At 45.3% G+C, this 25726-nt stretch overlaps 1 protein-coding gene across 1 annotated transcript in view; it reads right to left on the reverse strand.

Moving 5' to 3' along the window:
- The window catches only part of LOC147709787 (omwaprin-c-like), a 32487-nt gene extending 11246 nt beyond the window's left edge, over nucleotides 1-21241 (reverse strand). The window contains exons 1-2 of the mRNA XM_086925559.1: nucleotides 21154-21241; nucleotides 7618-7755 (exon numbers count right to left, since the gene is read on the reverse strand). Of these exons, the coding sequence (XP_086781685.1) occupies nucleotides 7618-7755; nucleotides 21154-21241 (226 nt within the window). The remainder of the gene's footprint in view (nucleotides 1-7617; nucleotides 7756-21153) is intronic.
- Nucleotides 21242-25726: the final 4485 nt, after the last annotated feature.

The raw sequence follows: 25726 nt of genomic DNA on the forward strand, positions 1-25726 counted from the left end.
TACTATAAGTATGGGATCCCAGTCCTTAGGACTTCAGATTACACCTGTATGAAACTCTGCAACATATATCCTGGAACTTCGAAATTCTACATGACTAAAAGACAGAAGAATCTCCCTTGGGGTCAAGGAGTGTCTCCCCTGTTCAAACAGGCACCAAGAAGCATCTTGCAGGTCTGCATTTCTGAGGCTCCCGCTGGACCCCCAAGTATTTGCAACTCAAGACACGGACTTCCAGACTTTTAAGAGGCTGACACGAGATCCCAGCAAAGCTAAGACCTGCAGCCCTCAGGAGTGACTTGGAACCGGAACTCCTGGACATCATGCACATTTGCAAGTGCATCAATTTCCCGAGCTGTCCTGAAGTTGTACATTGGGCTACTTGTAGTCCAAGCCCCGAGCACCATCTGCACCGAAGATTGTGGGCCTACACTCCACGAGTGTTCCGTGATCCCGCTTCTAGCATTTCTGCTTGAGGCCCTTTTGCAATCCCTGGTCCATCGACCGGTGGGTCCCCACGAAAGAAACTTTTCTTTCCTTTGGGCTTTCCTCATTGCTCCAGATATGCCCTGATTCCTTACCAAGAGACAAGTCTATCAAACCTTGCTGGTCTGCACCGAAGCCAATCTTTGCTTACTGCGTGGGTTGCTGTTGCCATGGCTTGTTGGGTCCAATCAGGAAACCGCACGCCAGCACTCAACATCCTTCGTGGGACAGCTCAAATCCAGCTCCTGGTCATGCTCGACGCCTCCTGATCCTCGTGGCTGAAGAGTCAAGCTTCGCCTTCTTCACCTGAAATCACCCAACATCGGTGGGCATCTTCTCATCGCCTTCCTGGTCACTGGTAAGTGACCCAGACTCTGTCCCCTCTGCTTTCAGGTTCTTCACATCCCCGATCAACCCTTGGATCCACCTGGACACTTCCCACTTGGACGCCAGCAGCACTTTGCAGCAGCTCTCCATTGAAATCGACAACGAAACCCCACACGAAAAGACACCTATGCACCGGCTTCCCTGAATGAGGTAACTCGAGTACTCCAGTGCTCCCGTGAGTGACTCTAGAACCTCCTAGTTCTAAAGGGGTTTGCGACAAGTCCTGTTCTAAGTGTTCTTAATCTTTAAAATTCCAACTGCGACTTTCCCTATAGAAGTTAATGGTGATTCGCAGCTGTGTTTAGACACTGCACATGTCCCCCGTGGGTCCCCTGTGTCACTACCTTGGATGGTTCCTGGTGGCCCCAGTGGTTCTAAAGGCTCTAGGCCTTGTATCTATTTCAGTTGTGGTTCTTATACCATTTTCTTAATATATGGTTTGGTACGCCCCTAGGGCTCAATGAATATTGTGCTAATTTACTGTGTGCTAAATACGTTTACTGCATGTACTTTTGCCTCTAGCCTCATAAAGAGACTAGAGGGATGTGTTTAGAATAAATACATATATTTTATATATATATATACCTAGTGTGGTTCTCCTTTCATTTGGTTATTCATGAGATTATAGACTGGTAAAACAAGCTGCTTCACATTCCTTCAAGACTTAGCCTGAAGGCTGCTCTCCACAGCTACCACTAGGATAGCTTTCTATATAGGTTGTCTTTAAACCTACCATCAATAAGGGTCATTTGGACTGGTGCAAAGTGCCCACTACAATAGTGGACAGCATATGCCAGGCCAACTTCTCACACTATTGAGGTGGTACATCCCCATAAAGGGAATAGACTTTACAGTGGAACACAGACCTGGGACTGCCCATGTTAATACGGATGGACTTCCTATCCTAGGTTCTTCCACTTAGACAATGAAGACTCTCTTGGGAAAGGTTAGCCTCATCCTCTTTTGTTGGGGGGCTTGTGTAGGAAAGTGCCCCTTTTGCATGGTTACCCACTAACATTTTGACAGATACATGATGTCTTGACTGGGTGTGTGCTGAGACCCTGCAAACCAGGCCTCAGCACATGTGTTCTTTCCCAAAAACTGTACCTTTGTTTCCACAACTGGCACACCTCTGGCCGCATGCAAGCCCCCTGTAGATGGTACCCCTGGTACCAAGTGCCCTCTGACCAGAGAGGGCCAGTGAGGGCTGCAGCATGTATGATGCCACCCTCAGAGACCCCTCACAATAACACCCAAACACTGCCAGTGCAGAGTGAGTGTTTTGGTGCAGACCAAACTGTAGAGTTGACATGGCACACATCCCTGTGTGCCATGTCCACCAAAACTGCCTGTGGCATGGGCATGTCCCCCCTTTAGCAGGCCTTGCAGCCCTAAGGCAGGATGCAGCATACCACAGGTGAGGAATGAGTGGCATGAGCAAAATCCCCCTACAGTGTATGTGCCTTTCACAGACATTTAAAGTGCAGTGAGTACATGGACTGGGAGGTTGTCATTACTGACTCCAGAGCTCCATGATGGCTTTACTGAAAACTGGGAAGTTTGGTACCAAACATCTCAGCATAATAAACCCACACTGGTGCCAGTGTTTGATTTATTATAAAATGGATGCAGAGGGCATCTTAGAGATCTTAGAGATGCCCTCTTAAAAACAACCAACTTTTATTGTAATGGCTGACTGGTCTCCGCCAGCCTGCCACCACCCAACAGGTTTCTGACCTCATGGGGTGAGAGCCTTTGTGCTCTCTGAGGTCAGGAATAAAGCCTGCTCTGGGTGGAGGTGCTTCATACCTCCCCCTGGCAGGAACACCAACACTTGGTGGTGACCCTCACAGGCACCTTGTGATGTGCTGATTTGGGCACTTCCAACTAGTGGAGATGCCCTCCTCCCTGACAAGGCCCCACTTTTGGATGGGAGGACAGGTCGGAAAATTAGTAAGCAAAGTAGGAGTGTCCACCTCAGCCTGGCCCACCCCTGGGGTCACCAGGAGCTGAGGTGAACCCCTCTCTTAGAAATTCCCTATCTTGAATTGGCGAATTTGGGCCAATAGGAACAGGGATGTGCCCCTCGACCTCAGTAACGCCCATGAATTTAGTATTTAATGGCTCCCTAGTACCTTGTTCCTCAGGTTTGATGGACCCCAGAAGTAGACGGAAGAAGACCACTGTCGGAGCAGGAAATGAACTGCTACAGACAGAACCCCGCCACCTGCAGCCAGTTTGACAGCTTGACCTGCTATCCTTCTAGTAACACTGCAAGGCCTCCACGAAACCCCGGAGACCTTTCAGCCTTTATACCAATCTCCCCAAAAATCCCTTTGGGCTAGAGGGTCTAGTCCTCGGTGTCCGCCGGTAAAAGAACAAAAATAACCCAAGACAGCAGTGGTAGAGGACCAACACTTTTATTGACGCAACTCTTCCGTGCCGGAAGAAAACTCCACAGCTGGACGGCCTCTCAGCCCAAAGACCTAAGCTGTCCCCAGCACCGTTCCAGAGAGCCTGTACCCTCCTCCAAGTGGCCCTGACAGCCTCCTTCTGCCCCACCTGTTTGGTCACGGCCTCAATAAGATGTCCCAACATCGGTGGAACTCCTCCATCCTCTGCGCATCTCCACAACCTTGACTGCTGAGCTTGTGGGGCATTTCTTCGACCTTCAGCGCCTCGCTAAGGATGACCACAATGGTGCCGGCATTCGGCTGTCTACTGACCCCCATTCATTCCCATTACTTCCTGCTGTCCACAAGAGCAAACATCATTGCTGGTGTCAGCCGCCACGACGTAAGATACTGAACTTTGTACCAGCCGCCCCACTGCCACTGGTGGTGCAGGGGCCTCTTTTGAACTAACCCTTGTTCCAGGCCGGTCTAACTACCTGAAGACTGGCAAGGTAAGTTGTGTACTTACCCACTGATGCATGACTATGTTGTCCTTCCTTAGGATTGCATTAATTTTTTTTCTATTACCAACAGCAGCATATCTTGTTAAATACTGAATGCTACGGTTCCAGATTGACAATATCAAAGTGTTACCCGCTTGTACCTGAGTTCAACTTGGTTCCTAAAATAAAAGTAACTAAGATCATATTTTTAGAAAACTTTGGTCTGGAGTTAGTCATTGAGTGTGTGTTCTGTCTTGCATGAGGGTGTGCAACAACATTTGTATGTATATGTAATTCTGTGTTGATATGATCTTTGACATATCATATAAATGATGTGTAATGGGCTCCAGGATCTTTAGTGTCTTTGGGGTGGGCTAGGATGTTACACACTTGATAATATTTAATAATAACAAAAATGTCTAACCAATTAATCAATCAATCTTCTACTCCTAATTTTTCATCACAAATGAAACACACAAGAAACCAAGAGAATGTAATCAATTTACAATGTTTTGAAATCTATGTGATAATATACAATGTAATATTCGACCGTTCAAGATACAGTCTAAATTGACAGCCATGGAAAGAGTTACTTATTCTGTAAGAGATAAATGAGGTATTTTAATCAAGTCCGAAGAGTACAGCAAAAGCATTATGACATTGACTACAAATCAGTGTTTAATGTGCAAAATGTAGTTGTTTGTTTATGGACGAGGTGTGCTGCTCTCATTAACACAAAGGCATACTAGGACATTTGGACTAAATGTCATTTTTTTAATCAAGCCATTAATCTCTCGCAATCCATATAGAAACCATGAGCCTAGTTCTCACTTTCAAAGATCAGCAGATTGTACAAGAAAGGACTCCTGGGTTCCAGGTTGTTGATGGTACAGAGAGGACTCCTGGGTTCCAGGTTGTAGGTGGTACAGAGAGGACTCCTGGGTTCCAGGTTGTTGATGGTACAGAGAGGACTCCTGGGTTCCAGGTTGTTGATGGAACAGAGAGGACTCCTGGGTTCCAGGTTGTTGATGGAACAGAGAGGACTCCTGGGTTCCAGGTTGTTGATGGAAGAGAGAGGACTCCTGGGTTCCAGGTTGTTGATGGTACAGAGAGGACTCCTGGGTTCTCCTGGGTTCCAGGTTGTTGATGGAAGAGAGAGGACTCCTGGGTTCCAGGTTGTAGGTGGTACAGAGAGGACTCCTAGGTTCCAGGTTGTTGATGGAACAGAGAGGACTCCTGGGTTCCAGGTTTTTGATGGAACAGAGAGGACTCCTGGGTTCCAGGTTTTTGATGGTACAGAGAGGACTCCTGGGTTCCAGTTTGTTGATGGTACAGAGAGGACTCCTGGGTTCCAGGTTGTAGGTGGTACAGAGAGGACTCCTGGGTTCCAGGTTGTTGATGGAACAGAGAGGACTCCTGGGTTCCAGGTTGTTGATGGAACAGAGAGGACTCCTGGGTTCCAGGTTGTTGATGGTACAGAGAGGACTCCTGGGTTCCAGGTTGTTGATGGTACAGAGAGGACTCCTGGGTTCCAGGTTGTTGATGGAACAGAGAGGACTCCTGGGTTCTCCTGGGTTCCAGGTTGTTGATGGAAGAGAGAGGACTCCTGGGTTCCAGGTTGTTGATGGTACAGAGAGGACTCCTGGGTTCCAGGTTGTTGATGGTACAGAGAGGACTCCTGGGTTCCAGGTTGTTGATGGAACAGAGAGGACTCCTGGGTTCCAGGTTGTAGGTGATACAGAGAGGACTCCTGGGTTCCAGGTTGTAGGTGATACAGAGAGGACTCCTGAGTTCCAGGTTGTTGGTGGAACAGAGAGGACTCCTGGGTTCCAGGTTGTAGGTGATACAGAGAGGACTCCTGGGTTCCAGGTTGTTGATGGAAGAGAGAGGACTCCTGGGTTCCAGGTTGTAGGTGGTACAGAGAGGACTCCTGGGTTCCAGGTTGTTGATGGTACAGAGTGGACTCCTGGGTTCCAGGTTGTTGATGGTACAGAGAGGACTCCTGGGTTCCAGGTTGTAGGTGATACAGAGAGGACTCCTGGGTTCCAGGTTGTTGATGGTACAGAGAGGACTCCTGGGTTCCAGGTTGTTAATGGAAGAGAGAGGACTCCTGGGTTCCAGGTTGTAGGTGGAACAGAGAGGACTCCTGGGTTCCAGGTTGTTGATGGTACAGAGAGGACTCCTGGGTTCCAGGTTGTTGATGGTACAGAGAGGACTCCTGGGTTCCAGGTTGTTGGTGGAACACCTGCCCCCCCCCCCTTATTTTGCTGCAGTTTATTTCACATGTGCCTCAGGCAGGGGAAGCAATTGAACACGTAGGAAAGCCACACAATGAGAACCCGGGACCTTCCTTAGATGAACAGCAGGCCTGTGTTTCTGTTGGGGGACATGCATGAGAGCGGGGTGCTTTTTGCTCAGTGTCCCTCACTACAAGTTCTGATAGAGGTCCCAGAGTTTAGAAAAAGTGAGAGGTGGTCCTGTAGGGCCCTCCCTTGAAAGACTCTTCTTGGGCACACAGTTGTAGTGTGGTCCAATGGTCACACTGGTCACACAGAGGTTCGGGGTGGGGCACAGCGGAGTCTTGCCAGTGTGGCTGGACCAGGGTGCCATCATCCTTTCGCTTGCTCACTATGGACATTAGGAAGTAGCGTGGGCTTTGTGCGGCAGCCGCCGGATACCTCACACCTCACTTGCACAGTGCCCTGCGTGTGATACTGAGCGCCCATGCCTCTCTCATCTACCAACAAAGCAAAGCCAGTGTGGAGGAGGGTAGACGGTCCAAACAGAAGAAGGCAAATGGAAGAGATGCAAATCGAGTGAATAGAGATACATGAGCAGGCAAAAGCTGAAAGAAAGCAAGGGTTGAGTTGAGGAACGTCACAAAGAGGTAAGTTGTAGTATGTGTGAGCAATGAAGGAGACTGGAGTTTGAGATGAAATGGAGGCTCAGAGTTGATCTCAGGCGTCACCCAGGAAGGATCGCTAGAGGAAAAGAAGCACACAAGATGGCGCACAGGCGTGGTGGGATTGAGGGAAGAAAGGGTTGTCAGGTTCGGTGGGATTGAGGTGGAGCGAGTGCGACAACACCCAGGTTTGAACCAATGCAAGGGAGTGATAGCTAGTGTAGGTTGTATAAGCAAATACAACTGTGAATGCTCGTGTTACTTTTGACTAATTTTCTTCACATTAATACTCGTAGGGAGTCTACCAGTCAGATCAAAACCTCCATTAGTCTGCCCACCCGTGACTCAACCTGCCACCAAAGTACCAGTCTCTCAAAAAACATCAAATCATTTCCATAGTACGACTCCCTACCCAGCCCAGAGATCACAATCCAAAATGCAATCTTCACATATTTCTGTCAAAACACCCAACATCAAGAGTGCAGCTCTTAACCAGTCCTACTTTTTCAGATAAAGATATAAAAGGGATGGGAGATGTAGTTTAACTTCATCATAACTACGGGTGTGAAACCATTTATCATAGAAATAGTGCTGAAAATTGCACCAGAATTCACAATTTTTAAAACTTTTTCTCAAGGGGAGACCGGTCCTCCCTCATAAACGTCGAGCTCACTTGCTTCATTCGCGTACAAAAATACATTCATTGCTCTTATGCCTCACCAATTTAAAATTTCACCAGCCGCCACTGGGTCCAGAACCCAGCTAACACCAAGGAAGTCTGGATCATTAGTGGGTATAGGCATGTGATATGATACTTTAGTGTTAGAAATTGTAACTTTACTCATAGGGAACTGGTATACAGTAGCAATTATGTTTCCTATATTTTACTAATTACGTTTTTTACTTTATTCTCTGGTGGAACTAAAAAGCTTAGAGCACTCTTATGTACCATGAACTGGGTCGAGGCATTTCTTTGCACACGCGCCGCAGCATTTTTGATCCCCGTTGCAGGTTGAATCTGTGGCACACTGGTTCAGGTCTCGTTTGCCCACACAATCAGGAGTGTCTGGGCAAAACCCGGGCTTTTCTGTAACAGAGGAAGAGACAGTTGTTGAAACATTCTTTCTGGTCACTCTCTGGGGATGAAAAAAGCACAATCATGGTACAAGAATATCTGGGACAGATTAGTGAAGGACAAAACATCAAAAGGTAAGTGCCTACAGGGAAGTGTGGATTTACTATTCCTAACTCCATATCTACCGGCCTTGAATATATATATATATATATATATATATATATATATATATATATATATATATATATATATATATATATATATATATATATATATATATTTGCTAATTAAGGAATTGTACAATTGCCCACTTGGGCATGAAGTCTTGTTTATTTACTTATAATGCTTTTATGTTCTAAGGTTTATTTAAGCAATTTGTATATAATTTTCAAATGTGCTTTATCCTTTTTACATGCCGAGTTTAATAACACGCATTACCATACAACCTGAAAAATGTAAACATTGGGCGTTATGTGCTACAAAGTAACTCTTTCATTTCATTTGGAGTCACCTGCACGAAAGTAATTACGATAGTATCACTTTAAAAAAGAACGGCCACTCAAGTGAATGTACCCGTGAGCAAGAAGCGCGAGCTTCGCAACGCGTAGGGTTGTTTCTGTCCGTGTGCCAATTAAATACTGCACTGTAAGCAACATTTGGGCCCCGGTTCTGGTTTTTGCTGAATCTAAAAGCATTTACGACCAGGAGTGTGCTGCTATATATATACATATATATATATATATATATATATATATATATATATATATATATATATATACACACACATATATATATATATTACCTACTGGCGATAGCCAGTAGGTATATATAGTTAGGATTTTTTCCCTATGGAACTTTTGAAAATTCTATGTCTAATAACTTTGGCGTTTGTGGACGGAATCGGCTGAAATTTTCAGGAAAATTGCACATTTTGTTTCTGAGCAGCCCCTGAAAATTTGGGGGGGGTTCCGTCAAGGGGGGGCCGAGAAAAAAGGGGGGTCCCAAAACGCGTTTTTCCCATTAATTTTTCCATAGGGCATTTGGCCTCACTTTTAGCTCGAACGGCTGAATGGATTTGCACGAAACTTGGCAAAATTGTAGGGACTGTTAGCCCGATGTGTCTTTGCTGGGTCTCAATATATGTGCTCCAGTGGATTTTGAGAAATTAACGTTTAAAAAAACAGATATATCTGTGACAGCGTACCAGATAGCGCACCAGTTTGCGTACTTTTCGCGTAACGGAGCTTTGCGAAGCGAAGCTGATTGGCTCTCCGGTGTCTGTCAACATTCTAAACAGTCCGGAGCGGCCGCCATCTTGTCTCTCGGTAGGATCGAGAGACAAGAGGAGGCCAAAACGAAGGGGGAAATGAAGGAAAGGGGGCAAGGTAGACCCCTTCTGACCCCCTAGGATTGATGAGGGTGATATTAAAGTGCCCCGCGGGGCCCAAAAAAAAAAAATTGTGATTTTTTGTCGTAGAGGCGCAAATCGGTACGTGAACCGGGCAGCTAACCGGGCAGCTAACCGGCAGCGTAACGGGAGTCTGAGGAGAAGCTGATTGGCTGTCAACATTGTAAACAGTCTGGAGTGGCCGCAATCTTGTCTCTCGGTAGGATCGAGAGACAAGAGGTGGTGAAAAACAAAGGGGGAAATGAAGGAAAGGGGGCAAGGTAGACCCCTCCTGACCCCCTAGGATTGATGAGGGGGATATTAAAGTGGCCCGCGGGGCAAAAAAAAAAAAAATTGCGATTTTTCCCCGTTGAGGCGCGTCCCCGTACGCGAACCGGGCAGCTAACTGGGTAGCTAACCGGCAGCGTAACGGGAGTCTGAGGAGAAGCTGATTGGCTGTCAACATTATAAACAGTCTGGAGCGGCCGCCATCTTGTCTCTCGGTAGGATCGAGAGACAAGAGGTGGTGAAAAACGAAGGGGGAAATGAAGGAAAGGGGGCAAGGTAGACCCCTCCTGACCCCCTAAGATTGATGAGGGGGATATTAAAGTGCCCCGCGGGGCAAAAGAAAAAATAAGAAAATTGCGATTTTTCGCGGTAGAGGTGCTTCCCGGTACACCAACCGGGCAGCTAACCGGCAGCGTAACGGGAGTCCGACATCTTGTGTTTTTGGAGCGTCCGGTTTGCGTACCGGGTAGCGTTCCGGTAAGCGTAACAAGGGGAAAACCAAGAGAAACAGTAAAATAAAATTTATAGGAATAGATTTCCACCAAACTTGGCAAAATTGTAGGGAGTGTTTGTTTGATGTGCCTTTGCAAGGCCTCAAGATATGTGCACGTGTGGATTTTGTCTAATTAAGGTTAAAAAAATATATATATATCTGTAAGCGTGCTCTGGCGCGCTTACGTTACGGGTTTTGTTTGCGCTGCAGAGACGATACGTCACGTTTATGCGACGCGTCATGAGGCGTCTCACGTGGCTACGTGATACGTCACGTAATAAAGAATATATTTTACAGCTATAGATATTAGCTTTTAAAAAAACCAATGAAATTCACTGAAAAAACCATAGGTTATAGACCATATATAGTTAGGAATTTGCATTTACAAAACCATGAAAATTCACTGAAAAAACCATTGGTTATAGACCATATATAGTTAGGGATTAGCATTTACAAAACCTTAATTTACTCGCACAAAACCATAGAAATTCGCATATATAGTTAGTTGCAATAACTATATATCGCGCACCCGCAATCAACTGCTGATGATGTCACATATTACATCATTCATGACATGGTCAGTGACATCACTGATGACATCACTGATGACATCTCAAATGACATCACTGATGACATCTCAAATGACATCACTGATGACATCACTGATGACATCTCAAATGACATCACTGATGAAATCACTGATAACATCTCATTTGACATTACTGATCACATCACTGATGATATCATTCATGTGATAATACGGTGAACCTCTTCAGACTCTAATATAACCTTAGATACAATCAGTGTAAACAGACACTCACAGACTGTCACTCATCCATGGAGTTACTCACACACCTAGTCAGTCATGCAAAGAATCAATCACACCTCCATTTCCTCAACTATACAGTTATACACACCTTACTTAATCAAACATATACTAACACATATTTACTCTCTTATACAATCACTGATACAAGTTCACAATGATCCATACAGCCACTCACACATTTACTGGCTCTTATGCACAGTTATTTATATATGTCAACTCTTACATGTACTGTGTTTTACATATGTACTTACTTTGACATGTAGCACTGAGAAATCCAATCACTCACCAATACACACATGCAGACAGTCAACCGCCCATACAGCTGTTTCCACATGCACTTTTGAACCCATACATCTAGTGAATCAACTGCTCACACATCTATGCACAGAGTCACATACCTCCCAGCCACCCCCACACACACACTCACTCTCCCATACAAATATTTGGGCAACCAATCAATAACCCATATAGTTACTCATATAGCTACTGATCAACACATGCAGCAGTTTACAGAACTACAGAAATAATGATGCACAAATTAAGACAGTTTAGTCACTAACCCATGCACTCAGTGAGACACATTTAATCATTCTCTCATACAGTCAGTCATGCACCTACTAAATCCTTCATCCAAACACTTATACATCCACTCATTCTTCAATATGTAAGACATATTTTAACTTTACAGAAACATACAGTCACTAGATGTTGTCATCAGTGATGTCATCAGTGATGTCATTTGAGATGTCATCAGTGATGTCATTTGAGATGCCATCAGTGATGTCATCAGTGATGTCACTGACCATGTCATGAATGATGTAATATGTGACATCATCAGCAGTGGATTGCGGGTGCGCGATATATAGTTATTGCAACTAACTATATATGCGAATTTCTATGGTTTTGTGCGAGTAAATTAAGGTTTTGTAAATGCTAATCCCTAACTATATATGGTCTATAACCAATGGTTTTTTCAGTGAATATACATATATGTTGAGTTATATATGGACAACCGAGACTTACTTACCTTTCAATATTTTATGATCAATATTTTGTCACATCGATACTCTGATGTCGACATTTAGGGTGCACACGTTAAATAGATTTTACAATACCTGTTTTTCACTAATGTACTCTTTTGTAGTAAGCCCAGCACTATACATGGCCGACCACTGGTTATGCAACTCCCATTCTTTTTATGAGAGGGTGTTCCAGTACCAGTGGTTACCCACGCATAGTGCTGGACTTCTAAATCCACTTTTTCTTTTACTAGTAACTTACACTCAGAGTTTGTGAATACTGAAAAGCAGTAAACTTATCCAGAAGTGTAAACTTACTCAAAAGTGTAAGTTACCTCTTTGAATCAAGCCTTATAATCGCAAAGGCGAATACTGTATGCAAATCTGCAACACTCCTCACACAGACACACACATACACATACACACACACGTAGCACTGCCAATATGACCCCAAGGAATTCTGCTACCATGTGTACACCAATAGCAATACTTCTCCAAGATAAGGGTACTCTGCCAGCATAGAACAATGTATCTGTAAGAAAAACAATATGTAACATTTTTAAAATACTTAAAATGATACTATTCTGAGTCAGCTCTTTTCAATTGCACATCACTGAAGTAATTTCCATAATTATAATATGAAGGTACACTGTACAAAACCATCTCAGAAGACCAGTGTTCAAAGAAAGAGTGATATCAAGTCTGGGGGGATGTTCCCGCGCCCGCTTCTGGAGGTTCCAGGCAGATTCATCTCAGGTAGTTTGCTGTCACCTATCTCTAGACTTCAGTTTTACTCTTGCAGGACTCTCAAGGCTATCTGTTTCCTTACCAGAAGCCAGTGCAATTTATTTATGGCTTGGGAGGCTGAAAAATATCTAGCAACCTTCATCAGCATTCGAGCCGCGGCGTTTTGTAAAACTTGTAGTCTGAATGGATTCTGAATGAACTTGAAGTTCATTCAGAGATTTTCTCTGTAGGGTTCGGTACAGAACATTGCGATAGTCTGTTCTGGACAGAGCTAGTTCAAAATAACAGTCTTTGTGATCTGTATCAAATCAAAAGGTAGCGACTGAGCGATTTTCTTGACTGAAGGCAAAGCAAAGAAGGAAGCCAACGTGACTCTATTCACTTGTGATTTGTGTGATAATCGGTTGTCTAGCAAGACACCCAGATGTTTTACTTTCTGGATTGGTGATGGAAGAGTGCTGAGTTCCTCAAACCACCAGTCCATAGACCAGAATGTTGGATTTTTGCCGAAGAGAATAACTTCGGTCTTTGATGAGATACGTTTTAGACAATATTGAACCATCCACTGGCCCACTGAACTCAAACAGCTACAAGAGGTCTTATCCAGCTCCAAGCCCTTATCAAATAGGGAAATCTCTATTTGGGTGTCATCAGCGTAAGAGACTAGCGACAACCTGAAAGATGTGATTAATGCTGCCAGTGGAGACTGTTTGAATGCAGTGGGCAGGGAATCATCTCAAAAGATTGCGGGCAGCACCTTGGATCCCCAGGCTCTGTAACCGAGAGATCAAAAGATCATGATTGACCGTATCAAAGGCAGCAGATAGATCTAACAGGATGAGGGTGCCATTAGCACCCTCGTCCACTGCGCCCTTGATCTCTTCGGTTGTGATCACAAGCGCAGACTCCGTAGTAAAGCTATTTCGGAAGCTGCATCGTGTGTTATCTAAAACACCATTCATTTCCCAAAACCGCGGCGAGCTGTCAATTCATTATTGTCGCAACCAGTTTTGCGCGGATTGGGAGTCTTGAAATAGGACGATAGTTGTTGAGTTTCTGTTCATCCAGAGTTGGTTTCTTCAGCATATGTTGGGATTCATATTCCCCGGTTCCCTTCTCTCTGACAACTATCATTAGGGTTGTGCAAAATGTGCGCAATTTCCTTTTGCGTAATTATGTGCAATTGAAATTGATCTTTTAGCGCACTAGCGCTATATATTAGCAGGTATGCGAGGAAGCGCTGCCCATCCCCTTATGGTTGTTGACATTGTTCCCACACTTGTGCAGTATAATTTTGCCACAAACTCTGACTTTGGCCCCACTGCTCATCTCAAATACTTCTGAGGATTCAAGTGTATCGGCACCTGCAGTCTGCATCAGGGAAATGTATAGTTGAGAGAAAGTTCCCTCATGAAAGCATTGGCATCACTTTAGTAAGTGACTTTGACTAACGGGTCGGGCAGGGAAGCTTCATACTTAGGGTCCCATTAGGATGGCGGGCGGACTCTGTCCGCCCGCTATCCCGTCGTGTAAATGGACCGCCCGCCATAAGGGCGGGGGTCCGGTGGGTGCTATTAGGATGCGCCCTCCACAGTGGCGGGCGTATCCTGCATCCCTAACATTTCGGCGGGCGGTGCACTCAGCACCACCTGCCACAATGTTAGGGAGGCATGGTGTGCACTTCCATGCACAACATGGCAGGCTCCGCACGGTGCCTGCCATGTTGTGCATGGAACTGCTGGGGGGTACCATAGGTACCCCCCTGTGCACCCCCACCCCCCAGAGTCCCAGGGGGCCCGCAACGGGCCCCCCAAGCAGACTCTGCATGCCTTTCCGTGGCAGCAATGCCTTCTTGGTGGGAATACAGATCCAGATCTGTTTGGTTAAAAAGTGACCGTAGACTAGACGGGAGGCCCATGGAGAGTGCGCAGAAGGGGAGAAGTCTTAGAGGTGAGCGAGGGCCACGTGGCATCTTTGGCAGCTTGATTCTGAAGATGCTGGAGGCGCCCTGAAACATGTGCATGGATTTACTGCATTTTAGCAACTGAGATGGGCACCAATCAGTGAAGAGTTGAGCAATGCCCCTCAGGAGTCCATAACGGGAGAATCATCTGAAGAGCTTCCGTCTGGTGTGTACAAGAGGAGGCTCCTTGTATTCATCTGATGCTCGGAATCCATTCAGACTCCGGCACTTTAGGATAGGCGAGGGGGGGGGGGTGACTGGTCCAACTCACTCAGCCGCACTCAAGGCTTTCAGCGATCCCTCGCTCCCACCAGGAACCACAGTCTCAGTGGTATCAGGGTTCAGTTTCAGCCAGTTGCTTCCCATCCAGCACCTGAAGTCCAATGAAGCTGCTGGAGCGCGGATGGATCTGGCGATTGTCCGACAAGATGAGACAACAACAGAGCATCACCAGGACGTGTGGAAGATTGGGACCTGGAGTAGGAGTCGCGCTGGTGGATGTGAACTTCTTTTAGCCTCAGATTGAATGAGTGGCTCATGGAGCTGCCTCCTCCAGGCGCTACAGTCACCTTGTCTGGTGCCATCAACACTGGCTGTAGGGGAGCGGGCAGCAAGTCCACGCCCTACTAGGGTGCCCCGAGGGTCCAGCGAATAGGGCAGATATACCACTGTGGGTGTTGTGAAAACATAATCATGTATTCCTATTGCTTCAACATTGATGCCCTGTTGCACCTGTGTATCACAATAACATACTCTGATATATTTTATAATCAAATGGGGATGTCATTCTTTTTTATGAATCTGCCTTTCTTAAGCACCTTTTAGCCTCAGTACCCCTTCTAAGCTTCATTACTCCAGTCGGCCTAGAAGCCATTTTATTCTAGGTAGTACATTTGCACATTTCCTGCATCTGGTAGCAAAGCAGCAGTATTTGCATATAGTCTTCGTGTTGTCTCTGTGAGAAGAGCCAGCTCCCTGCTCATTGCATTCCTTTTCTGGAGTTACAAGTTTCTGTCATATTTTTATGCTCCGTAGACTTGTATTGAGCGAAAAGTTTATAGAAGCTGAATAAAACAGCACACATTTTAGGACACTTGTATTGACATTTCTTCCTTCATAATTTGCTGTCCTGTCTGTAGTTTTGAATTCAATGCCTGATAAAGATTTTGGCTTTCCTGTGTGTTGTGTTTTATGTTAACACTGCAGACAAGCAGGCTGCTGCTCCTAATGGATCCTCTCTCACAACTCTCTTTCTTGGTGTTTTCCCTCCAGCCTCCTCCACTGCCCTCTCAGCCCCCTCTCTTTACTTGGGATCTAGAAGTTACTCTCCCTGGCTGTGTTTGTCCAGTGCTCTACTTTCGGAACACAGCGCCCTCCCTGTCCTTCTGTCCCTGCCCCCTCTCTTTACGTGGGACCTGGAAGTTACTCTCCCTAGCTGTGTTTGTCCAGTTCTCTGCTTTTGGAACACAGCGCCCTCCCTGTCCTTCTCTCCCTGTCCTTCTCTTCCTCCAGCCTGGGCCTGATTTACAGCTGGGTGTGAGTGGACACAGCCCAATGTGACGAGGATCAAACGCTTGAGTGCTTTCTCCAGAAATCAAAGACATGCTCTTTACCCCTCGCCCCCCCTCTCTCTCTCTCTCCCCTCCTCTCAGTTTGGAAATCTGGGTTTTCACACAGGTGTTGCGCCCTGTGGTATGTGTGTATCTATGGTAGGTGACTGGCAGTGGGGTTCCATGAGCAGATATTAAACCCTGTGATCTGTGGCACACTGTGTGGATGGGGAGGCTGGGGCTGGCAGTTACCCCTAAGATGCTACACCTGGGCAATGCGGCACCATGACCGTTACTTTCATGTGATTTTTCAGCGCAAAACAAGTTTTTGGCTGGAAAGCAAATTGGAAAAAAAGATGTTGGGTTGTTTTGCATCACTTTTGTGAAGCAAACAAGGTGCAAAATCAAAGTAAATACACCCCAGTGTGTTTTGACTCTGCTCCCCATATGTATGAGTAGCACTATGCAGAGTGAGCGACGTACAATTCCTAATTTGTTGTGTTTCGACAAATGTACCATGAATCTATGAATGAAGGACCGATTCAGCATATTTTAGACCCTTCACTTCTCTGCACCGGTTACATTTTGTCCTGTGTTCAGTGGCGGCTCGCCGAGGGAGTGCTGAGAGGCGGTGAGGTGGGGTGGGGTGGGTGGTGGGGGGAGGAGTAGTGGAGTCCAACATATGACGGACAGATGTACGGTAAGTAATTAAATAATAAAACAATTTATCTTGCGCGTGCTGCATCGCCAACTCGGCGATTCGGCGCGTGCCAGGTAAATTGCTTTATTTATTTCTTGATTGTCAGGGTTGCGCCCTCTTTATGCCACAATTGTCCTTCCTTGTTACAATCATTATCTCCCATATGCTCCCAACATTGTGCCATGGGTGCCCCTTATGCCAAGTGTTTCCTCAAGAGCATCAGCATTTTTCCACAGGGGGCCCGGCCCGTATGCCAAGAACTGCCTCCAGTGCGCCAGTACAGGTGTTTGAACATCGGTACCCATTATGCCAAAACATATCTCTAGTATGCCAGTCCCAGCGTCTTCTCACAGGCGCCGGTCATGATAAGAGCTCCCCCCGAATGCCAATGCCAGCATTCTGTCATGGGTGACACAAGCCAAGAATCCCTTCAGTATATCAGGCCCAATGGCGGAGTCGTGGGCATCACCGTCTCATTACTCGCCTCATTCCTACCATGCTCACTTGTATTCACTCACTGAAGGTCATTCTCACTTACTCAACCGCACTCATGCTCCCTCATTCACTTGCAGTCATTCATTCTCACTCACTCTCACTCATTCTCACTCTGGCTCACACATACTTACCCACGTTCACCCTTACGCTCACTCCCTTATTCTTACTAATTCTCCCTCATTCGCACTTTCTTCTTCTTCTTCTTCTTCTTCTTATTATTATTATTAACAGCATTTATTGAGCGCATAGCTACCCCAAGGCCTCCCGGCGCTTGTAAGAGAAGGACCTGCCTCCACTTCTCACCCTTTTAGTTTTGGGAATTACAGCTAAGTTTAGATTAGACGAGCAAAGGCATTTCCTGGGTCGGTAAAAGGTAACGAGAGACTCATTAATTAAGGGGCCCCTCCCCCATAGGGTCTTATGGGCTATACACAGAGATTTCAATGTTAGATGGCAGTCAGTGTGGGGTCTTCAAAGCCGGCTTAGCCAACCGAGTTTTAGGACTAGAAAGCAACAACCGAGCAGTGGAGTTCTGAACGACTTGGAGTTTCCTAAGGGTTTATTTAGGGGCTCCAAGGTAGAGGGCGTTGCCGTAGTCCAAACAGTAGAATACCAAAGCTTGAACCATAATTCTCCTTGCCCCCATGGGAAGGAGAGGGAGAACTGTCTGAAGCAGTCTGGGAGTGCCGTTGCAGACTCCGGCCAATTTCACTGCTTGGTGGTCAAATTTGAAGGACTTATCCATCCAAACGCCTAGGATTTTAACCTTAGTGTTGGGAGTCGGGACAGGGCCAAGACAGCTGTTCCATGTAAGTTTAAAATCTGTTTTAATCGGGTTGCCCAGGAGCATTAGTTCTGTTTTTTCTCTGTTGAGCCTAAGACTGGAGTTTTCCATCCATAATGCCCCTTTCTCCAGATAGGATTCCAGGCCAGAGGGAGAGTTCTGAGAGCGGTTGAGCCCAACTACCAACTGCGTATCGTCAGCATTTGTGGCAATTTTAATTCCAAATGGCAGGATGATATCAGCAACTGGTCTCTTGTTGACATTAAATAATGTAGGGGCACTCCACAGCTGAGCGATAGGCTCCTACAAATAGTATCTCCTACAAAGACCGGGAATATTTTACCATCTAAGTAGGACCGGAGCCAGGTAATAGCACCACCTGAGACACCAACACCACTGAGTCTGTTTAGAAGGATGTCAAAATTGATTGTATTGAATGCCGAACTTAGATCCAGGAGTATGATAGCTACTGCTCCTCCCAGATCAAGGATTTTCTTAGATTCCTCAGCCACGACAAGAAGAGCTGTTTCTGTTGCATGCTGAGGGCCAAAACCGGTCTGAGAATAGTGAGGAAGATCATGGGTTTCAAAAAATTCAGAGAGGGCCGGGTTAACATACTTTTCTAAAACCTTACAAATCACCGGAAGTAGAGAGATGAGACAATAGATACCCAGGACATCTGGGTCTAAGCTCGGGTTTTTGAGTACTGCTTTTACCATGGCATGTTTCCAGGGTGAAGGGAAGAGCCCGGTGGAAGTAGATAGAGTTATCATCTCCAGTATGACTGGGAGAACAGCGTCTTTGGCTTTGCGAAGGAAGCGAGGAGAAGCCTGATAGACGGGGGTGCCAGATATTACTTGGGAGAAGATTTCAGATAGAGTATCCAGATTCATAATTGAAATTCCTCCAATAAATGCTCAGGATAAAGTGGGGACTTGTCCATTAGTAGAAGGTCACCGGGACAAGGAGAGCCAGGAAATGCATTGGATATATCTTGAACCTTTGTATGGAAACAATCAGCAAGTTCATGACAATGATCTGCCGAGATAGCGGGTAATATTCCTGGAGATGGGAGCTCTAGGAGATTATTTGCAATGTGGAAGATTTCCAGAGGAACAATAGCTGTTGAACTAATGTTTCCTTCATAGTAAAGTGCCTGTACTTTTTTTTATTTCAGTTTGGTAGAGTTTTATAGACTCTTTATATTTCTGTTTACTCAATCATTGTAGTCTTTCCTCCAATTCCTCTCCAATCTTTTACAAGCTTAGGTGAGTACAATGGTGACATTTTCTCTCTCATCCTTTTGTAGCTGGATTTGACTGGGATAACTGTGTCCAGGAAAGACTCCATCCAACGAGTGGATTTTTCCGAGGCTAAGATAGGACTAGAGGTTAATTTTGGCTTTCAATTTTTAAGAGCAGAGATCCATGAATCTACAGGAAGTTTGAACCTAGGGCGAACTCTCCTGATAATAGATCAGGTGGGTTGAGTTGATGAGTACAGAGAGACAGGGATCAAGAATGATCCGACAGGCAGGGGGTTGGAGTCACCCATCGACAACTCAGCGTAGTTGGTGAAAACAGGGTCTAAAGTGTGGCCTTTCTTATGTGTAGGGCCTTTGGACTTGTGTATTAGCTGAACAGCTAGTAGGTCATGGATAAGATCTAAGGCATCAGTTATTTTTGGGTCATCAAAATGCAGATTAAAGTCCTCTAAAAGGGTGATGTTGGGGGAAGAGCTTGCTAATGTGGGCACCATTTCATGAAGAGATTTGAGAAATTGCCCACACACAGCCGGGCAGCGATAGATTAGGACTCCTGAGAAGGAAAGAGTGGCGGAGAGTGAGATAGCAAAGGAGACTCTTCCGCAATCTGAAATAAGGTTAAGCTCGACACGGCATTTAGTACTCATTCTTCCTCACTTGCATTCACTTTCTATCATTCACTCATTCTAACACATTCAAACTCACATTCACTTAAAACACCCAATATCACTCACTACCTTCCAGTCACACCTGCTCTCACATACTGATACAAGTGTTCCCATGTACGCATGCTCTCACTCTAACACCAACACTCTCTCACGTGCAAGCATTCGCAGAACATACGTTTAAAAACAATGTTTACTTGCTTTACCTGCCAGCAAAGGTCTCATTTCAGGTACCAGTGCACCATTTTCATTGTACACTAATAGAGAATAACACTGTATTATTCACTATTAGTGTAATGATAAAAGGCATTAGAGCCAACTGCCTCTATGTTCCTGGCACTGATTTTGTCGCCTCTTAGGCCATGGGTTTCAAAGCCAGTGTTGGGGGTCGCAAAGTGCAAACCAGGGATCTCAGCTGCAACTCCTGGCGACCCATAAATTACACCCTTGATGTTTTGCAACATCATTCATGCAAATCCATGCTCTAAAAGAGAACTTGGATATGCAGAATAAAAGAAACACACCTGTAGTTCAAGAAGTGTAGACTTACAAACTTGCTTTCTACTAATGAAACATTGTAGGGTTTACCCAAACTAATGACTTTGGGAATTAGAAGGGAAAATGTTAATAAAGTTTTGTTCCCATGCTTCCAAGCAAGTGAAAATATTTCCTGGTGAATTACATTTTTCAATAAGAGCTGATGATTATGTATACTTTTCTTACTTCAGAAAAGATTGGATTTTTCATCATGTTGAGATCCCTTTTCTATTAATGTATACTAAAATGAAAAAACAGTAAGACAACATTGCCACAGAGTGAGGTGCAGTATAAACCATATATTTCTTACCACTTAATATAATGAACTGTGCCACATGATTTGGTCCTACCCTGCCACATGATACCAGTGGCCATGCTTATGATCTGCGTCTGATGTGTCAGTGCACTAATGTACGCTGTGCAGGGATCTATGCAGGATCCCATGACCAGAGTATTGTATCCTGGATGGCCCACTCAGCCTCTCATCCTCCCATGGTCGATAACATGAGTATCATTGAGTTGGGTAACAATAAACAGCATTTCTATAGTGACTAGCGGCTCCTTGGAGGGATGGCATGCTTTACAAATGCATGTTGTGTTATTCCACTAAGCGCTTTGCAACGAGCGGACCGGTTCAGAACCAGCCCCTACCTCCTGTTGCCCCGGAGCCCCTGCCACCTCGTGCTCACCTGCTGCGTTCCAGACTCCGGCCCAGGACAGCTCCACGCAGAGGGCTAGCAGTGCCAGCGCAAGCCAGATGTGACGGTAACTCTTCATTGTGATTCGCCTTGGAGCGGGCATGCTTGGCACCCACCTTTAAAGGCTTCTGCAACCCAGGAGAGGATGGAAAAGGGAGGGCCCTCTGCAGAGCCCTTCCCTGGCAGGACTGTGCCTGGGCTTCTGCTGAACTCCCTTCCGCAAACATGCCCGGTGCCACCCGGAGCACACAGCCTCTCTCAACGTCAAACCTTCGGTTAAAGTGACCTGAGAACCCTCTTAGCAAACCCATTATGGAGATTTCTTTTGGAACAGCTGATGCAGACAGCATGTACTCTGCCTGCAGAGTCTTGGATGGCATCTGTGTGCTCCTTTCCTGGCACACCTCTCTGCCCATGTACTCAAATTCATGCAGATCCTACATCACCTGCTTGACAGCGCGTACGTCCCAAGAATCTAAAACAGGAGTTTTAGGACTGTGTATAGATGTTGTGAACTCATACTCTATCTACAATAATTATGGGCAGTCTCTCTAATGGCTATCTATGTCGATGGCGCAGAGGAGGACCCCTCATAAGTATGCATGGGTGGTGTGGCTAAGGGTTATCTTTGCCACCAGCACAGACTGGTGAACCCCAGTGCTTAATTTGAGTCAGTGGTTTCCAGTGCTCAGCACCAGCACATAACTGTAAACACTCACACTTTTGACAGTCTGCCACATGGTGGCACTGTTTGTCTAATTTACACATAAGCACAACAGATGTTTGTTAATTTAATATGTATTTAGTTTTATATAGCACGACCATGACCCTAGAGGGTATCAGAATGTTTTACAGATGATCAGGTTGAGAGAAACAGGTAAAGCAGACAACAGAAGCAATAATAATAATCACAATAACAGTGCAGGAAGTAGCGGGACCAAGGTGGGGGCGAAGCGCTCCCTTTAGTGCAACAGAGAGAATAACAGAACAGGCCATACTGCCTGAAGGCAGACTGCAAGCGGGGGCAGTGTGCATTACAGGTGCCGGCAGGGAGCGAACCTGGGAGCCAGAGCAGGAATTTGTTCATCAATAATACTTTCACTCATTTTGTTAAAGATGCAGGTGAAGGGTTAGCTCGAATTTCAGAAGGTAGGGAGCTCCAGATTCTCTTGCCGTGCCAGAGCAGGGTCTTTTGTAAGTTTTCTTCGTCTTGAATTTCCGAGGTTCTTAAGGTTGTACCGCCTCCCGATAGCTCCAGTTTTTGTACAATGTACCTCAGGGTGTTGGAGTGTAAGGCTTTATGTGTCATGCTGGCAATTGTGAACAAATTTTTTGCCTCATAAGGTAGCCAGTTTAGTTATTTCAGAAGAGGCGTGATGTGGTTATTGCATTTAGATCCAGTAATGAGCCTTGCAGCTGGGTTAGGGAGGCCCTAAGGGAAGGCCAGCCTTGACCTACGAAGGCCACAAAGGGTTAATTCAACCTGGAAATTACTAGAGCTCGAACAACTGACTTGAAGTCAACGAGAGGGAGGAAGGGTTTGATTTTCATTAAGATGCTGGGCTCGTCATAATGGCCGCGCCACTCCCCGCGCGACGAATTCCACGCCTTTGCGGACGTTCTACAGGAGTGGGCGGAGTCATTCCTCTGCACAACCCACCCCCCCCCCCGCGGGGGAATGACCCCCCGCGGTTAAGGGGTTAATAGGAATTCTGTTTCGAGAGTATTTATTTTGAGGAGGTTGCAGGTCAACAAGTTTTGAGTTTTTTTGTAGATTTGCGTTGAGAGACCTAATATTCTTCAGAGGAGGAGAATTTCAGGTAAAGTTGGGTGTCATCAGCATTCATGTGATAATTGACGTTTGAGGATTTCTGAATTTTGGTTAATGGCTCCATGAACATGTTAAAGAGAGTGGGTGAGAGCATGGAACCCTGTGGTACCCCTAATGTGACAGATGTAGAGGTGGACAGGTCTGACTCATCTTTCTTATTTGGGATCTTTTGTGGAGGAAGGAGGCAAACCACTCTAGGACTGGGCCAGAAAGCCCCATCCCCCATTCCAGTAAGTCAAGGAGGCTGTCATGTTTGACCATATGAAATGCTGATGAGAGGTCGAGGAGGATTGGAAGATAGGATTTATTTTGATCAATCATTCGTAGCTCATCGTCAACTATGTGAGTTAGGGCCGATTCAGAGCTGTGGTTCTGCCAGAAGCTGGATTGGTATTGGTCTAAGAGTTGAAATTGCTCTATCTGATCCCATAGCTGGGCATGGGCACATTTCTGGATGAGCTTTGAAAGAGTCGAGATGTTGAAGATAGGGCGGACGCTATTTAGATCAGTGTGGTCCGCTGTGGGGTTTGTTTTTAGAATGGAGGGTTATATGTCTAGACGTGAGGCAGTCAGGTATAGTACTGCCACTCAAGGCGTTGTTATAGCTTTGGGGGCCTTGAATACCCTACATTGTTCCATTTGTAGGACTGTGATAGATAGTAGTTGTGCTGGCATTGTCACTGGCAGGCGAAATGTGTGGCGCAAGCTACAGTGAACTCCTGTCTGAGGCGGGGGCACCTAAAATATTTACAAATTAAGCCCTGGTGCACCCACAGAGGTATGTATGGATGGTACAACTAATGGGTATCCGTGCCAATCACACAGACCAGCTGGCCTACCCACGGAGGTAACAGTGTTTTTTTTAAAGATTCTTCACAATCGAACCATAAATTATTATGAGTTATTCTATCATTGGATTTACACGTGTATTAACGTTGAGCGATTTCAATTGAAACAAGATCCTTATGACTTGTTTTCACACGGTTTTCAGACTAAGACAGAACAAGGCCTCAGTTAGTCCTCGGCTCCATCTTTCTTAAAATGGCTGCCGAATCACCGTGTTCATTTTGTGGTTATTTTTCTCGCTTGATACTGTATGCAGCAAGTAAGGCACTGTTTCTTTTTATACCATGTTTTTCTCAAAGACCTCGCAGGAGGAACCTTTTTGCTAGGTTTCAGGGCTCTTCCTGCCTGCACACTGCATTACAGTCATTCACAGTCATTTCCTGTTGTTCATGGAACCAGTTTGTTCTGCACCTCCTGAAGGCACTAGGTAGAAGGGGCGAATCAATTTTCAAGTAGTGGTTTAGCGCTGAGATGGTAGGATCATGTGACGTTGTACACATATGAAAAATAGTTTGCTGTAATAGTGTTTACACCGTGCTGACTATGCAGTTCCCATGATTTCCGAGGCTGAAAAGGGTTATATTAACCCTTGAATTCGGGTGAGCCAGACTCTTTCTCGAACGTCTATGGATGCTGCTAGATTTTCTATTAATTTCATGCACATTTGAGACTTAGGTCCCCATTTATTTATGGACAGACTGCCCATTTCTCTGCAATGGCGCCCTAAAGGCGATGACGCCTGCCTCGTTTATAGATGACCGCCACGCTGGTGGTCATTTCTAAAGTATTGATGCAGCCGCCGTCATGGCAGATCCAGTCGATGCTTTGCAGTTTGGGGGAAGGAGCCTTGCACCAAACTGGTTTCTTTTTCATTTTCAAGAAGTAAATCTTGAAGCGATTTCTTTTTTTAATGAAAAAAATAATACCTTCTCTAAGGGGGCATTTTTTTGTTTTTTACTGTTATTTGCCCCAGGTTTTGTCAGGCTGTGATGGACAATATAAAACAGCTCTATGTCTGCCCATCCTAATTGGGCTGTGAGACATATCTGATTTCCTGATGACCCTTACTCTGTTGGGCTGTCAGAGAAGTTTGGGTACGGTGGTGACAGAGTAGTCACCATTATACCCAAGCCTGCGGCCCGCGAGCATACAAATCGGCCTCTCACGCTGCCTGATTTTTGAACATTTGTGCATTATTCTTATAACAGAGAGCAGACGTTCTCTGGCAATTGGCCTGATGTATTTCGATTGACTTAATGCTGCGTTTGCTTTGTTTATAAATTCTGCATTGTACTTTAAATCTTATAATAAACCTTCATAGTTTTCAGAAAATTCTGATCTCAAACTCACTTGTAAGCCAGTCCTTTTCTTAGTGACTGTGGGCCCGATTCACAGAACTAACTTAAGACACAATCCTAAACTTACTACTTTTGGTATTCACAGAAGGCATTTAGTAGTAGTAGTAAAGTTAGGATTTTGTCTTAAGTTTGACTTAAGACAAACTTAAGACAGACTTAAGACAAACTTAAGACAGACTTAAGACAGACTTAAGACAAACTTAAGACAGACTTAAGACAAACTTAAGACAGACTTAAGACAGACTTAAGACAAACTTAAGCCAGACTTGAGACAAACTTAAGACAGACTTAAGACAAACTTAAGACAAACTTAAGACAGACTTAAGACAGACTTAAGATAGACTTAAGATAGACTTAAGACAGACTTAAGATAGACTTAAGACAGACTTAAGACAGACTTAAGATAGACTTAAGATAGACTTAAGATAGACTTAAGACAGACTTAAGACAGACTTAAGACAAACTTAAGACAGACTTAAGACAAACTTAAGACAAAATTCAAACTTTACTACTACTAAATGCCTTCTAT

Source organism: Lissotriton vulgaris, chromosome 6 (genome assembly GCF_964263255.1).
Source record: "Lissotriton vulgaris chromosome 6, aLisVul1.2, whole genome shotgun sequence".
NCBI lineage: Eukaryota > Metazoa > Chordata > Amphibia > Caudata > Salamandridae > Lissotriton > Lissotriton vulgaris.